General features: G+C 41.4%; 1 protein-coding gene across 1 annotated transcript in view; it reads left to right on the forward strand.

Moving 5' to 3' along the window:
- LOC124593752 (DNA repair protein REV1) overlaps positions 1–16,960 on the forward strand; it is a 138,452-nt gene that overhangs the window by 100,673 nt on the left and 20,819 nt on the right. The window contains exons 10-11 of the mRNA XM_047132087.1: positions 446–540; positions 14,564–14,835. Coding sequence (XP_046988043.1) covers positions 446–540; positions 14,564–14,835 — 367 coding nt within the window. The remainder of the gene's footprint in view (positions 1–445; positions 541–14,563; positions 14,836–16,960) is intronic.

Below are 16,960 nucleotides of genomic sequence, written 5' to 3' on the forward strand. Positions count from 1 at the left end.
CCAACCAACCAACCTTTCCTTCACCAGTCTGTCATACTCTCTCTCTTTCTGGCTCCATGTAGAGTTCTTTGCATTTCCCCTGCTACTCTGTATATTGTACACGCTGATTGATTTACTTTTTCCTCCATTTAGGATTCACAGTGAACTGTTCACCAAGAATTAGTTCTTTACACTTTTTTAGCATAAACACAATGCATGGTACAGTTGTTCCTAGTATGCCATTTACTTTGAGTAGCTGAAGGAAGAAGAAATTGAATGCCGATGAGTATATTTTTTTATGGTGCAAGATTGGTAATGGAAATTGTAAAATAAAGATCAATGGTGATTGTATGTTGTATTACAGACAATAAAGATTGCCCTACCAGAGAACCATCCTTATCTCTCCCGTGAGATTTTTTTTTTTAAAAACTGTACAAAATCAAGTTACAATTATTTCTTCTTGTAGATTCTGGAAAGTCAACAGACAGAGTGCTTCCAGCTCCTGATTCCATTGCGCATGTTGAGGGGGGTTTCGATGATGAAAATCAGAATACACATAATGTAAGTATTTACATAATTTGTCATTTACATAATTCGTCTATTCATTTTTTGTGGCTATATAATGCTCAGACAATCACACATTAAATAACATATTTATTCCAGAATGTATATTTACTCTGCAGTGGCGTGTGCACTGATTTGAAACTTCCTGGCAGATTAAAACTGTGTGCCTAGCTGGGACTCTAACCTGGGCCCTTTGCCTTTCACAGACAAGTGTTGTACTTACTGAGTTATCAAAGCATTACTCGTGACCTTCCTCACAGCGAGCTGAGGTACTGGCGGAAGTAAAGCTGTGAGTGCTGTTTGTGAGTTGCACTTTGTTAGCTCAGTCACTAGAATACTTGCCTGTGAAAGGCAAAGGTATGAGTCCCGGTTCGGCACACAGTTTGTCTGCCAGGAAGTTTCAAATCAGTGCACATTCCGCTGCTGAGTGAAAATTCATCCCCCAGGTTCTGGTGAAGCCATTTCTCAGCAATATCCTTTCTTCCAGGAGTGCTAATCCCAAAAAGTATGCTGGAGAACTTCTGTGAAATTTTGAAGGTAGGAGACTGAGTGAGATGGCACAGTGGTTAGCACCCTGGACTCGCACTTGGGAGGACGATGGCTCAAACCCGCATCCGGCCATTGAGATGTAGGTTTTCCGTGATTTCCCTAAATCGCTCCAGGCAAATGTCAGGATGGTTCCTTTGAAAGGGCACACAGCTGGTTTCCTTCCCCATTGTTGACACAGGCTAAGCTAGTGCTCCATCTCTAATAACTTCGGTGTCAACAGGACGTTAAACCGAATCTTCCTTCCTTTAGAAGGTAGGAGACGTACAGGCAGAAGTAAAGCTGTGATGCACGTTGTGAGTCATGCTTTGGTAGCTCTATTGACAGAGCATATGCTCTTGGAAAAATGTCGGGTTTGAGTCCCAGTTCAGCAGACAGTTACAATTTGCCAGGAAGTTTTAAAATCTTTATTTATCACAACATGTGGTTTTTCCCTCTAATTTATTATTATTATTGTTATTATTATTATTTGCTCAGACTGTATTTCAGTATTAGTTTAGGTTCTCCAACATCTGAGGATATTATCATTAACCATAATTTTACCTTGGAACTCTTCCATTTGGTCCGTGTTTGCATAGAAAAACAATAATATCAGAAACTGAGTCCGCCTTGATGCAAAACACTCTCTGAATTCAGTATTCCCATTATTTTTATTTGCTCAGAAAGATTTTCAATGTGTGTCCAGGTCAGGGTTGCATGTAAATGCACTCTAAATAAAAACATTTCCACAGTAATATTTGTTTTTTTAAATAAAAACTGCCTTTTCCTGCTGTATTGTATTTTATTTCTTCCAGGCTTAACGGCATGTTCTGTGGAAACTGGAATGATAAAATTTCATTTTGATATGCAATCTTTCTAGATTATAAACCAGTTCTCATACTATTTTTTACATAAATAAGTGATTACTTACAGTTCTTCAGCTTTTGGCTGGCATCTGCATTTTCTCTCACTTGGTCATATGCGGGAAGTCGCACTGTAATTTCACTTATGAAAAAGAAGCATGTTTTCATGTTAAGAACTTTTTTCTTTACAGTTTTCACATTGTTTGCAGTAATTGCTGTGGAGCACCATCACTCTTCTATCACTATTTCTAGATATTTTACCGATAATTGTGATTCAAAGTCATAACTATATCTACAACTAGTGTCGGAAGACTAAGAGTGCTCCACAGCAGTTAGCGCAAACAGTATGAAAATTGTAAAGAAAAAGTTTGTAACGTGAAAACATGCCTATGTTTTTCAATTGAAACTGTAGTGCTACCTCCAGGATATGATCAGATGAGAGGAAACACAGATGCCAGTCAAAAACACAAGGAACTGTAAGTAATCACTTATTTACGTAAAAAATAAGATGTGTACTGTGTTATAATCTACAAATATTGCATATTGAAACAAAACTGTATCATCCTAGATTCCGCTGAAGATGCCTTAAAGTAGAAGGTGAAATATGTCTAGAAGAAATAAAATACATTGCAGCAAAAAGGTGATTTTTATTTAAAAGATGAATATTTCTGAGCTTGCTGTGTATGAAGGCCACACAAACGTGTCACTTCCACAGTGTTTGTTCAGATAAATCTCGTATCACAGTTTCTTGAACTTCAGATAAACATATGAACTGTTTTTGGAATGTATGTTATTAGAGACACTATTCTTTCTCAGCTGTTATCTGAAGCCTGCTTTCTTTGATTTCAGACAATAAATGAACATTTTCATCTTGTTGTTGCTGACTGTCAGCTAATACAACATGGTGATCAGCACTGCAAAGCTCTGCATCACTCAAAAAGAACAGTAACGCTCTATCACACTCTTGTAAACTTGACTTGAAACAGAAACAAATTCATGTGATGATACCAAATTAAGCTAATTTGAACACATCATCACGATCGTCAGTTTTCTGCCATATTAGCTGGTCCTTTGTGTGTCTGTTCCTTCCTGCCATCCATTGCTTCCTTCTTAATGTTGCTGTGTATGTAGCCGTCCATCATATCATCCATAATCAGAAGTCTCTTCCTACCTCACCTTGTTTTCTCTTCTGCGTACCTCTTTGTCATCTTTCTATAACGCTCTCCTTTTTAGGATTCCATGCCTCAGTCAGTAAAATGGAACAGTTATAGGATTGCTTTGTTGGTCGTCCGTCTGTCTGATTGTTAAGAATCCTTTTTCTGAGGAATGAGTAGATGTATTAAGTTGAAATTTACATACTAATGTTTGCCTTGTCAGTGTAAAAACTTTGAGCTTCTGAGTCATTGCAATCAAAAGGTAAAGTTATTTATGTCACATATTTTGATGCTCACAAACTCCCTCATTGAAACCTATAGTGTCTTCTTGTTGACCTAGAATCATGAAATTTGGCAAGAAGCAAAGTTTCACAGGACATATAAAAGGAAACAGTGAAAATTGCTTATTTGTTATTACATCATACAAGAAAAGTTTTTTTGTCACTTGTTACCTGAATGTACATTTGTCCATCTGTTAAATGCCCCTTTTTCTCAGGAATTACAATAGCAAATCTGAAATTACACAAAACATTTAAACTTAAATTAAAACATTCTCAAAAGTCTAGGAATTTCCTATACTAATGTCTTGCCAGTGTCAACCTCGATAACTGGCAAAAATAGTTGAGATACTCGATTCACAGGATGGACAAATCATCTATACACATATTTAAGTTTATGCAGAATCCTCACTGCATGAGTCATATTAGTACTTGGCCAATTTTTTCTCTTAATATATTTGCATTGCAGTTTCTTTTCCTTCTTTTTGTTGTGTTCAGTAATTGTCTTTGCTCTCCTATTGTTCTTAGGACCTCTTGATTTTTCACTCTATCAATCTAACTTATGCTTCCCATCCTCTCCCATGTCCAAATCTCAAGAGCCTCCAGCCTTATTCTATCTTTCTTCCTCAGTGTCAATCTTCAACACCATACAACAGGACATTAATACAAAAATCTTATTAATATTTTCCTCAAAACTTTGTCCACATTGTAGCAGAATACAAAGTGTGTGAAAAAAGTAATGTGACTGATTTTTTTGTCTACCAGAGTTTTTGTCCCCGAATGAGAATACTGCCCCCTTCATAATAGTTCCCTTCAGCCTGTAACATGTCAGTCACATTATTTTGAGTGTTCTCCAGAGTTCCAAAATGACATCCTTTTAAGACCTTTTTCAATTTTGGGAAAAGAAAAAAGTCACAAGGACTCAGATCAGGTGAATAATGAGGGTCTGTGGATCAACAAAATTAAAACGAGGATAATGGAATGTAGTTGAATTAAGTCAGGTGATGCTGAGGGAATTAGATTAGGAAATGAGACACTTAAAATAGTAAAGGAGTTTTGCTATTTGGGGAGCAAAATAACTGATGATGGTCGAAGTAGAGAAGATATAAAATGTAGACTGGCAATGGCAAGGAAAGCGTTTCTGAAAAATAGAAATTTGTTAACATCGAGGATAGATTTAAGGGTCAGGAAGTCATTTCTGAAAGTATTTGTATGGAGTGTAGCCATGTATGGAAGAGAAACATGGACGATAAATAATTTGGACAAGAAGAGAATAGAAGCTTTTGAAATGTGGTGCTACAGAAGAATGCTGAAGATTAGATGGGTAGGTCACATAACTAATGAGGAGTTATTGAATAGAATTGGGGAGAAGAGGAGTTTGGGGCACAACTTGACAAGAAGAAGGGACCGGTTGGTAGGACATGTTCTGAGGCATCAAGAGATCACAAATTTAGCATTGGAGGGCAGCGTGGAGGGTAAAAATCGTAGAGGGAGACCAAGAGGTGAATACACTAAGCAGATTCAGAAGGATGTAGGTTGCAGTAAGTACTGGGAGATGAAGAGGCTTGCACAGGATAGAGTAGCATGGAGAGCTGCATCAAACCAGTCTCAGGACTGATGACAACAACAACAATGTGGATCAACAGGAATGCCTTTTGAGGTTAAAAATTCCAGGTTGGAAGCAGCTGTGGGACATGGGGCATTGTCATGATGCAGCATCCATTTGTTTGCAATGTTCGATCTCACTTGATCCACCCTTTTCCTGAGACTTCCAAGGACATCTTTGTAAAACAAGTGGTTGACAGTAGGTCCTGGACAAACAAATTCTTTAAGCATTACATCCCTACTGTCAAAAGAGCAAGCCAGCATTTCTTTTTATTTCCCTAAGTGAGATTCATCTTCAACATGTTCTGATCCCTCCAAAAATAATTTGTGCAGATGAAAAACTTGTAAATCTTGATGAGGAATGTTCCCCATAACTGTTTCAGCATTTCAAAGGTTACACTTACAGATTCCCCAAGTTTAACACTAAACTTGGTTTAGCATAACGTTGCTCTAAATTTTACTGTTTCACTTTTGTAACACACAACAGACATGCAACTTCACTGATGGTGCCCTCAAAAATCACATGATAGCTGTACAGAGCTGAAACTCGGACTGCGCATCTTAAAAGGATGAATGTAGTGGTCTACACAAGTAGAACAATACAGTGTTGCCACATCACTCGCAGTGTTGTCAATCTCATTACTTTCCTCACACACACATCGTATTCTCCTTTTCTTGCAATATGGCTCTTTCATGGTTTTAATTACTGTGCTGCTTTTCCAGCTGGTTTCTATTTTTCTTCCTAGGTATTTAAAGTTTTGTAGATGTTCTAATCTTTCTCCATTCAGCATTATAATTAACTTTTTATTTCCTCATAGTTTCATTACTTTTGTTTTCTTTGTATAGACTTTCATTCCATAAATCTTTCATTTAGCTTCAGTGTATCCATGGCCGGCCGAAGTGGCCGTGGGGTTAAAGGCGCTGCAGTCTGGAACCGCAAGACCGCTACGGTCGCAGGTTCAAATCCTGCCTCGGGCATGGATGTTTGTGATGTCCTTAGGTTAGTTAGGTTTAACTAGTTCTAAGTTCTAGGGGACTAATGACCTCTGCAGTTGAGTCCCATAGTGCTCAGAGCCATTTGAACCATTTTTTTGTATCCATGTTATCCTGTAATTCTTTTTCATCATTTGCCGGAAGGACTATGTCATCTGCAAACCTCGAACACTATGTTCTTCCTCTAACTGTTCCAGGTTGTAATTTTGCTGGCAGTCATATTTTGTAGGTACAACTGGGAAGGGTAAGAGACAGATCGCTGCCTTGTCTTAATTGTTTTCCTGGTTCTAACCATTTTGCGCTTTCTCCTCTCACTTTCACTGACGCTTTTTGATTTAAATATTATTATTATTATTATTATTATTGTTGTTGTTGTTGTTGCTACAGGATCAAATAATGGCATATAAGGATGGAATAATGACAATATTATCAAAAGGGTAGATTGCTACCCACCATATAGCGGAAATGTCGAGTGGTAAACAGCGACAACAAAAAGACTACTAAACACATTAGCTTTCAGCCAGAAGGCCTTCTTATGAAATAGACACCATACACATACACACATTCATGCAAACACAGCTCCCACATACATGACCACTGCCTCTGGCTGCTGAGACCAGATTGTGAGCAACTGCACACAATGGGAGAAGCAATTCAGGTGGTGGGGGAAGGAGGAGGCTGCAATGAGAAGGGGAAGGACAACAGGGTAGGGGTGGAGGAAGTAAAATGCCTCTTGTGGCAGCCATACGGGAATGAGGTGGAAAGAGTTTAGGTCAGCTAGGTGCAGTCGGGAGGTTAGATGGTGGGCACGGGGTAGCGGGAAAGGAGGCGAGTAAAAAGACTGTGGGTGCACTTGTGGAACAGAAGGCTGTGTAGTGCTGGTGTGGGAACAGTGAAGGAGACAGGTGGCTGAAGGACAACAACCAACGAAGACTGAGGCCAGGAGGATTATGGGAATGTAGTTCCCAACTGAGCAATTCATAAAAGCTGATGTTGGTAGGAAGGATCCATACGGCACAGGCTGTGAAGCAGTCATTAAAATGAAGAACGTTGTTCTGGGTAGTATGCTTGGCAACTGGGTAGTTCAGCTGTTTCTTGGCCACAATTTTTTGGTAGCCGTTCATGCAGTCATAAGCTTGTGGGGTGTCAAAGCCCACTTAGAATAAAGCACAGTGTTTGCAGCTCAGCTTGCTGCTATCTAGAGGAATCCTTGCTAATCACCCGGAATCCCAAACCCGTCATCTGGTTCAGATTCATTGATGACATCTTCGTGATCTGGACTGATGGTGAGAATGCCCTATCCACATTCCTCCAGAACCTCAACACCTTCTCCCCCATTCGCTTCACCTGGTCCTCTTCAACCCAACAAGTCACCTTCTTCGATGTTGACCTTTACTACAAAGATGGCTACATCAGTACCTCCGTAATATCAAACATACCAACCACCAGCAATACCTCCACTTCGATAGCTGACATCTACTCCATACCAAGGAGTCCCTTCCGTATAGTCTAGGCACCATGGCCGTCACATGCGTAGTGACAAGCAGTCCCTCTTGAAATATACTGTGGGTCTCACTAAGGCTTTCACAGATCGTAATTATCCTCCCAACCTTGTACAGAAACAGATCTCCCGTCCCTTACCTCTCCGGCCACCCACCACCTCCCAAAGTCCCACTGTCCTGCCACAGAGGAGTATTCACCTTGTGACTGAGTTCTACCCAGGACTGGAGCAACTTAATCACATTCTCCACCAGGGTTTCGACTGCCATTCGTCGTGCCCTGAAATGAAGAATGTGGTACCCACTATCCTGCCCACCCATCCCACAATGGTATTCCGCCGCCCACCTACACAATATCCATGTCCATCCCTACACAATCCCTACTGCCACCTTTTTGCTTCATGGGTCATATAACTGTAATAGACCTAGATGCAAGACAAAGACCTGTCCCATGTGTCCTCTCACCACTACATAGTCCAGACTGGTCACAAGCATCGCCTGTCCCATCAAAGGCAGGGCTACCTATGAAACCAATCATGTGGTCTACGAGCTAAGTTGCAGCCACTGTATTTCATTCTACATGGGCATGACAACCATCAACCTGACGTCCACATGAATAGCCACTGACAAACCGTGGCCTAGAAACAACTGGACCACCAGTTTCTCAGCACAGTGCCCAACACAACGTTCTACATTTTAATCACTGCTTCACAGTTTGTTGCCATTTGGATCCTTCCTGCAAACACCAGCTTTTATGAAATGCCCAGTTGGGAACTCTCCCTCCAATATATCCTACATTCCCATAAGCCTTGTTGTCTCACCCTTTGTTAATCATTGTCCTTCACCCACCTATTCCCGTCCCTCTCCCCACTCGAGCACTGCTCAGCCTTCTATCCACCCATCCCCACACCCCATTCCCAGCCTCCATCCAACCTAAGGACTGCACCTAGGTGCCCTATCTTCTCTCCATCTTGTGTCTGTGTGCTCCCACAAGCAGTACTTTACCATCCCCAACCCCAATCCTGCTATCCCTTCCCCTCCTTACACCTCAGCCTCTTCTGTACCCCCACCATCCAGACTGCTTCTCCCAACATGTGCAGTCGCTCACAGTCTGACCTCGGCAACCAGAGACATTGGTCATATGTGTGTGTGTGTGTGTGTGTGTGTGTGTGTGTGTGTGTGTGTGTGTGTGTGTGCGTGTGCGTGTGTGTGTCCATACACGTTATCTATTTCAGAAGAAGACATTCAAGCCGAAAGCTAATGTGTTTAGTAGTCTCTTTGTGCCTCTCTGCAACTCACCATCTCCGCTATGTGGTGGGTAGCAATCTATTTTTATTATTAGGTTAATTAATACAAATATCACTTAATAATTACATTTTGCTGTATTCCTGTTATCTTCTGACACACTTCTCTATTCAGTGCATCCTCCTTGTGTACACTGTGATGCTCCATTATTTCAGTGTATATTCTTTTCAAGAAATTTGTGTCTGTTGGAGTCAAATCTGCCAACAGCTTCCACTGAAAAATTTTCTTTGGCCACTATGGCCTGGCATTCTCAAGAAATAATCTTATCAGTCTTCTCCAGAACCTGCAAAACTTCTCCCTCATTTTCTTCACCTCGTCCTACTCAACCCAACGAGCCACCTTCCTAGATGTTGACCTCCATCTCAAAGATGGATACATTAGTACCTCCATTCATATCAAACCTACTAACCACCAGCAATACTTCCACTTCGACAGCTGCCACCCATTCCATATCAAGAAGTCCCTTCCATACAGCCTAGCCACCTGTGGTCATCGCATCTGCAGTGACGAGCAGTCCCTCTCGAAATATACTGAGGGTCTCACTGTAGCATTCACTGACCGTAATGATCCTCCCAACCTTGTACAAAAACAGATCTCCCATGCCTTATCTTTCCAATCTCCCACCACCTCCCAAAGTCCTACCGTCTGGTTGCAGAGCATTCCCATCGTAACTCTCAGTACCACCCAGGAAGGGAGCAACTGAATTACATTTTCCATCAGGGTTTCGATTACCTCTCCTCATGCCCTGAAATGAGGAATGTCCTGCCCACTATCCTTCCCACCCCTCCTACCGTGGTATTCCGCCGTCCACCGAACCTACACCATATACTTGTCCATCCATACACAACCCCTGCTCCCAATCCCTTCCCTCATGGCTCATACCCCTTTTATAGACGTAGATCAAAGACCTGTCCCATACATCCTCCCACCACCACCTACTCCAGTCCATTCACTAACATCACCTATCCCATCAAAGGCAGGGCTACCTGTGGAACCATTCATGTGGCTACAAGCTGGGCTGCAACCACTGTGCTGTATTCTATTGGGCATGACAACCAACAAGCTGTCTGTCTGCATGAATGACCACCGACAAACTGTGACCAAGAAATAAATGGACCACCCTGTTGCTGAACATGGTACCAAACATAATATCCTTCAGTTCAGTGACTGCTTTACAGCCTGTGCCATGTGGATCATACCCAACAACACCAGCTTTTCTGAATTGCACAGGTGGGAACTTCCCTGCAAAATGTCCTACGTTCCCATAATCATCCTGGCCTCAACCTTCGTTAGTCACTGTCCTCACCCATCCAGCCCCTTTCCTGTTACCATTCCACTACTATACAGCCATCATTTCACCACCACACCCAGTCTTTTTATTTGTCTCCTTTTCCGATACTTCCACACCCCCCACCCACACCCCCCGCACCACTCCTCCTCTCCACCTTTACCCTGCCCTCTGTCTAACCCTCAGCACTTAACTGTCTGCTACCCCAGCCATACTATCCTTCCCCCTCCCCGCCCCAGCCTTCTCCTTACCCCCACCCAGTCGCCACTCCCATCATGCACTGGTGCTGCTGCTAGCAGTGTGGATTCAGTTGCCTGAGACTGCAGTTGTGTGTGTGTGTGTGTGTGTGTGTGTGTGTGTGTGTGTGTGTGTGTATTGTTGATGAAAGCCAGTGGCTGAAAGCTTTAATTGTGTCTTTTTGTTGTGCCTATTTGCAACTGAGCATCTCCGTTACATGTTGAGTAGCAACTTTTCTTCTCATAACATGTTACATTCCATCCTGGATTTTCCATTGTTTCATTTGAATACATAGTTAAAAATACCAGCATTTGCTTTGCTGTCTTCAATTTCAATTCCTGTCTCATTTGCTGGGGTGTGGACACTAACTTTAGTGCCACTAACAGCCTTTACATACAACCAGAATTTCTTTGGGTTTTGTGAAAGATCATTTCACAGTTTCGTCCTATAGTAGTCATTGAAGGCTTCACATATTGTTCTCGTGACAGTCAAACATATTTCATTCAGCATCTCTCTCTCTATAGCCCTGTGCTTGTATTACGCCTATTATGCAGTAATCTCTGTTTCTACAGAAGTATCTTTCCAGTGACTGTGTACCATGGAGGGTGACTCCCATTATGAACAATTGTACTGGGTACATATCTGTCTAGCGTATCGTCAACTATTCTTTTAAGCTTGAGTCATACTCTACATTCTCATGCCCTGCCTGAAAGTTTCAAGTTCCTCGTTGAGATCTGACACTACTGATTTTTTAAATCTAGTTTGCTGAACATATATTTTTCTGCATGTTTTAGTATTTTGGTAATCATTGTTGCCACAACTGCGTCATGGTCATTGATACCAGCTTCGATGTGGACATCTTCAAAGATGTCACATCTATTTTTTGCCTTTAGATCCAATATATTTCCATTGTAAATGGGCTTTCTATCTACCTGTTCTACGTAGGTTTCAGAGAAGGCATTTAACGATGTTTCACAGGATGTCCCGTATCATGCCCACCACCAACAAAACTAATTTTACCAATTAATTGTTGGATGATTAAAGTCTCTTCCACAGATGCCAGTAAGATTGGGGAACTTACATACAAGTGAACTGAGGTTTTATCCAAAGTTTTCGATTACATCAGGAGATGAGCCTGGCGGGTGATAGAAGGATCCAGTTACCATTTTATGCCCATCTCTGACACTGAGTCTTACCAACACAGTCTCAATTGCAACTTCACTTCCTGGCTCTTTCAATTTGAGTTTCTTGTCTACTGCGACAAATACACTATTTCCATTGTGATACACAATTAAATTTCCCCCCAAAATTTCTCTGCTATCAATTTCAGGGGCCAACCAGCCTTCAGTACCTAGTATTATATGTGAGCTTCCCTGCTTTTCAGGAGCACTTCAAACTCTGGCTCTTAGTTGCTTATGCATCAGCAGTTAACTAATAGAATTTTAATACTCTCATCAAGGGGTCACTATTCATTTCAGATTTTTTGTTTTTGCTAGACTCATTTGTCATATTCATGATATAAATATTGTTGAATCATGAACTCAAAAGTCGTCTTGTTTTGCAATGGCTTGACCATCAACAAAACTTATAAAAGCACTTGTACATCATTAATAATTATTTTCATTTCTCCACAGCTGTTCTTCTATCTTCAGAGAGCCACTTCTACGTATAAACTCAACAAGATGGGTGACATACTGCAACTTTGTCTCAGCCCTTTTGTGGCATTAATGCGTCTAGATAACTTTGACTCTGTCTTAATCCATACACCATCATCTATGTACATTTCAGTAATAATCTGTAAAAGATGGCCATCCATATCCATATCGTTTATGGCTTGCCGCAGTTTTCGAAACGGTGTCATCAGCTTTTGCTAAATCTACAAAAGGCAATGTGCAACCCTTCCCTACTGCTATAAATTTCTTCAACAGACATTGTAAAATAGATTATCTGTACAAGATCTATTCTGTCTAAGCCTATGCTGGCCTTCCCCTATGTGGTGGCCAACATTCTGTCATATTGTCTTATATATGATTTTGCCAAATAAGAGCCTCATCGTGCAGTTCACGCTAATGGTTTATAGCAGTTAGTTTCTCTTCTATTCACTTTCTTGAAAATGGAAGTCATTTATGATATTCTCTGTTCTGATGGAATTACAATCTATTGACAGCAGTTGTTTGTAAGATGTATTATTGTTTTCTTCAGATGATTGACCATTATACACTCCTGGAAATGGAAAAAAGAACACATTGACACCGGTGTGTCAGACCCACCATACTTGCTCCGGACACTGCGAGAGGGCTGTACAAGCAATGATCACACGCACGGCACAGCGGACACACCAGGAACCGCGGTGTTGGCCGTCGAATGGCGCTAGCTGCGCAGCGTTTGTGCACCGCCGCCGTCAGTGTCAGCCAGTTTGCCGTGGCATACGGAGCTCCATCGCAGTCTTTAACACTGGTAGCATGCCGTGACAGCGTGGACGTGAACCGTATGTGCAGTTGACGGACTTTGAGCGAGGGTGTATAGTGGGCATGCGGGAGGCCGGGTGGACGTACCGCCGAATTGCTCAACACGTGGGGCGTGAGGTCTCCACAGTACATCGATGTTGTCGCCAGTGGTCGGCGGAAGGTGCACGTGCCCGTCGACCTGGGACCGGACCGCAGCGACGCACGGATGCACGCCAAGACCGTAGGATCCTACGCAGTGCCGTAGGGGACCGCACCGCCACTTTCCAGCAAATTAGGGACACTGGGGTATCGGCGAGGACCATTCGCAACCGTCTCCATGAAGCTGGGCTACGGTCCCGCACACCGTTAGGCCGTCTTCCGCTCACGCCCCAACATCGTGCAGCCCGCCTCCAGTGGTGTCGCGACAGGCGTGAATGGAGGGACGAATGGAGACGTGTCGTCTTCAGCGATGAGAGTCGCTTCTGCCTTGGTGCCAATGATGGTCGTATGCGTGTTTGGCGCCGTGCAGGTGAGCGCCACAATCAGGACTGCATACGACCGAGGCACACAGGGCCAACACCCGGCATCACGGTGTGGGGAGCGGTCTCCTACACTGGCCGTACACCACTGGTGATCGTCGAGGGGACACTGAATAGTGCACGGTACATCCAAAACGTCATCGAACCCATCGTTCTACCATTCCTAGACCGGCAAGGGAACTTGCTGTTCCAACAGGACAATGCACGTCCGCGTGTATCCCGTGCCACCCAACGTGCTCTAGAAGGTGTAAGTCAACTACCCTGGCCAGCAAGATCTCCAGATCTGTCCCCCATTGAGCATGTTTGGGACTGGATGTAGCGTCGTCTCACGCGGTCTGCACATCCAGCACGAACGCTGGTCCAACTGAGGCGCCAGGTGGAAATGGCATGGCAAGCCGTTCCACAGGACTACATCCAGCATCTCTACGATCGTCTCCATGGGAGAATAGCAGCCTGCATTGCTGCGAAAGGTGGATATACACTGTACTAGTGCCGACATTGTGCATGCTCTGTTGCCTGTGTCTATGTGCCTGTGGTTCTGTCAGTGTGATCATGTGATGTATCTGACCCCAGGAATGTGTCAATAAAGTTTCCCCTTCCTGGGACAATGAATTCACGGTGTTCTTATTTCAATTTCCAGGAGTGTACTTTTTAGCTAATGCTATATTCAGTTCCTCTGTTGTAATGGTCATATTGCAAATAGTTTCTTCAGTCAGTTAGATCATCTGTATAATGTCTGTAATTGTCCACCACACTTCTGTAGTGTGTGATCTCTTATTAAACTTTCACTTTCAGTGCCTTTCTGTTCCCACATCTAGTTCTTCTCTGATTTAATCCTGTTCCTTAACTCCTGATTTATTGTTTGTTAATTTTATGTATCTTGAGATGATTTGGTTGATAACCACTTTTGTATAAATTTTTCATTTTTCCAAATCAGCTTTTTAATGTCATCTGATATTCAGGTATCTCATTATGCATAGTGAAGCCAAGACTCCTAGGAGAGTAAAACCAGATGTCAAATGCTGGTCCTCCAGGTTGGGTCATTGAGTCAGCACCCCAATAGCCATAAAAGCTTTCTGAGTTTTGAGAAAATAAAGTGAAGCCGTAGAACTTGGGATTTAAATATAATGAGTTTTTAAGGTGTCTGCTTTAATATGAATACACTGAAACATAAAATTTTACATGTTTACCTTATGTTGTTCATGCAGGAAAGATACCAGTGTTACTGGCACTGTTTATACAAGTGTCAAACTCTGTCAGAATCTTACTAAGAAATTATCTTTCTAGGTATTACCGAAGTCAGAGATGGCACAGAAAACATCCTTAGAGAAAGAAGCAGAATCAGATGAAGAAAAACAGCAGATTTCACATGAAACCAAATGGGATATTTTTGATGTTACTTTAAATGTAAATGAGCTGAGAACATTGATACGTGAATGGGTAGCCACGGAGAGAGAGCCAAAGAGTATTGATATCAGATTGTTCACAGATCTTCTTTGCCAAATGGTCAAGGAGAAAAATATAGAAACTGTGGATTTGTTGTTCAGATGTTTGTACAGGTAAGTAAATATTGCAAGGAAAAGAATATTTATTATCAAGTTACCTAATAATGAATCAGAATGAAAGACTAATATGCCCTAATGAACAACTAACTTTGTCTCCATAAGATGGACAGAACAGTTTGATTTTGCACGCAGCTGTATTATTGTGAGACTGGCTGGAAGACTTACGACACAAAGGATCGTAAGACATATCATGATGACCCAAAACATCTAACGTTTTTTAGACGACAAGAGACAGCATCGTATTGAGTTGCAAGGCTCACACGTCTCTCAAATCAGTTAACTTTCACATTGTATGTAGCCAGTCCTCTTCTCTGGGTAATCAGTTATGTCGATCTCCCAAAAGCTTCTTCTCCGAAGACAATAGCTGGTTAAAGGGATTTGTTAAACTACTTTTCTATTCTTGAAATAATTTGGGTACTTATAGAATACTTTTCAGTTCACTCACTTTATATTTTCAACTTTCACAGAGAATAACTTCTGCAAGCTAACTTATCCCTTAAACATTAGACTCATTTACACATATTCAAATAGCGTACATGTGTCTTGCTTCATTCATAGCCAAGGCATGAAGTAATTCAAAAGTCTCTAGTCTCAAGCAAGTCCAATACATGAATGAACATAGAAATCTATATTCAATTGTTCACTAGTCTTTTTACAATCAACACAAACACTAAAGAGCACAGAATACTACATAAACTTTCCTTGTTCTTCTCGACCCATACACGGAAACTCTGTGGTCCGTACAGCAGGTACTTGTCTGCCACCGTTCATCTTGTTTGAAACAGTGGAAGGCCGAGTGGTTTTAGAATTTACTCTGAAATTCTCGAAGCACGAAGCACTACATATCCCCCCCCCCCCCCCCTTAAATTGAACACATGATATTTTATAAAATCATTACGTAAATTTATATCACACACTGTTGCGACAGTATACATAGCAACATAGACCTTTGTACTCATTTAGAATACACTCTAGCTAATCTTTCATTTATTCTATTCTCCCTCTATTTTGACATCAAACTCAAATATTCAATGGTGACCTGGTAAATTTTCCTAATATTTAGGATTCGTTAGGACTCTGTCTCAATTTCCAACCGCAAACTCCAGGTATTCATGAGGTTTGAGTACTTTATTCTTTATTCAGATTCTTTATACTGCTTCTTTATTACGCAGTGGTCTTATTACTTATAAACTTTTTGTAGTCTGGAGGAACTCTGGGCAAAATAAAAGTGTTTCTATAGACACTCATAAAACATAATAATGCTAGTGAAGTATAGAGTTCAAACGTACCAGAATAATTACTGCAAAATTTTGTGACTTTTGTCACGATACTGCCCTTTCCCCTCTAGAAACAGTACCTATACCTCACATACTGGTTGATCCTATGAGTACCCTTTCTCCTTCCGTTTTGGTAGGTACACCCCATTTTTAATTCCTATTTTCCTATGGTACATGTCAATCTCCTTCTTGGTGTCGCTGTCCGCACAGTATAGGTCAGCCGTTCTTAGGTCTGCCTATCTGCCCTTTTCATCCAGTACATGCTGGGTGCAACCCCCCCCCCCCCCCCCCCCAACCTTCTTGAGTAGGCCTTATGTTTCATTGCCCTAGTATTCACCTTTGTGTACACTATAATTAGATATTACCTGGTAAAATTAAAATCTACTTCACAGTTCATGCTTGCTTTTTCATACTTCTCTTTTATATCGTAGAGTCCTCCATTATTCATCCACTTCTACGTTTCCAGTATCTACTTTATGCCCGATTACATTATTCAATATATAATATGCTTGCTTAAGTTATGAGAGTCCCACTACCCTACAAGTCATCAGAATATTTGTTAGACTGACCTTTCTGGCTTATGTTCTCTTTCCTTATTCACACTTCCTACTTAGGTATACTAGATGTAAAATTATCATAGTTTTTATATCCTTATATACCTATGCGATACAGAATCGTCATTGTTCTTATACATATATTTCCTATATATATGTATTAATAAATAGCTACAAGATAGTTTTTCCAAGTAACTAGGCAATGTGTTTCCTATATATATGTATTAATAAATAGCTACAAGATAGTTTTTCCAAGTAACTAGTCAATGTGTTTCCTATATATACATA

This window comes from Schistocerca americana, chromosome 2, assembly GCF_021461395.2.
Source record: "Schistocerca americana isolate TAMUIC-IGC-003095 chromosome 2, iqSchAmer2.1, whole genome shotgun sequence".
Lineage (NCBI taxonomy): Eukaryota > Metazoa > Arthropoda > Insecta > Orthoptera > Acrididae > Schistocerca > Schistocerca americana.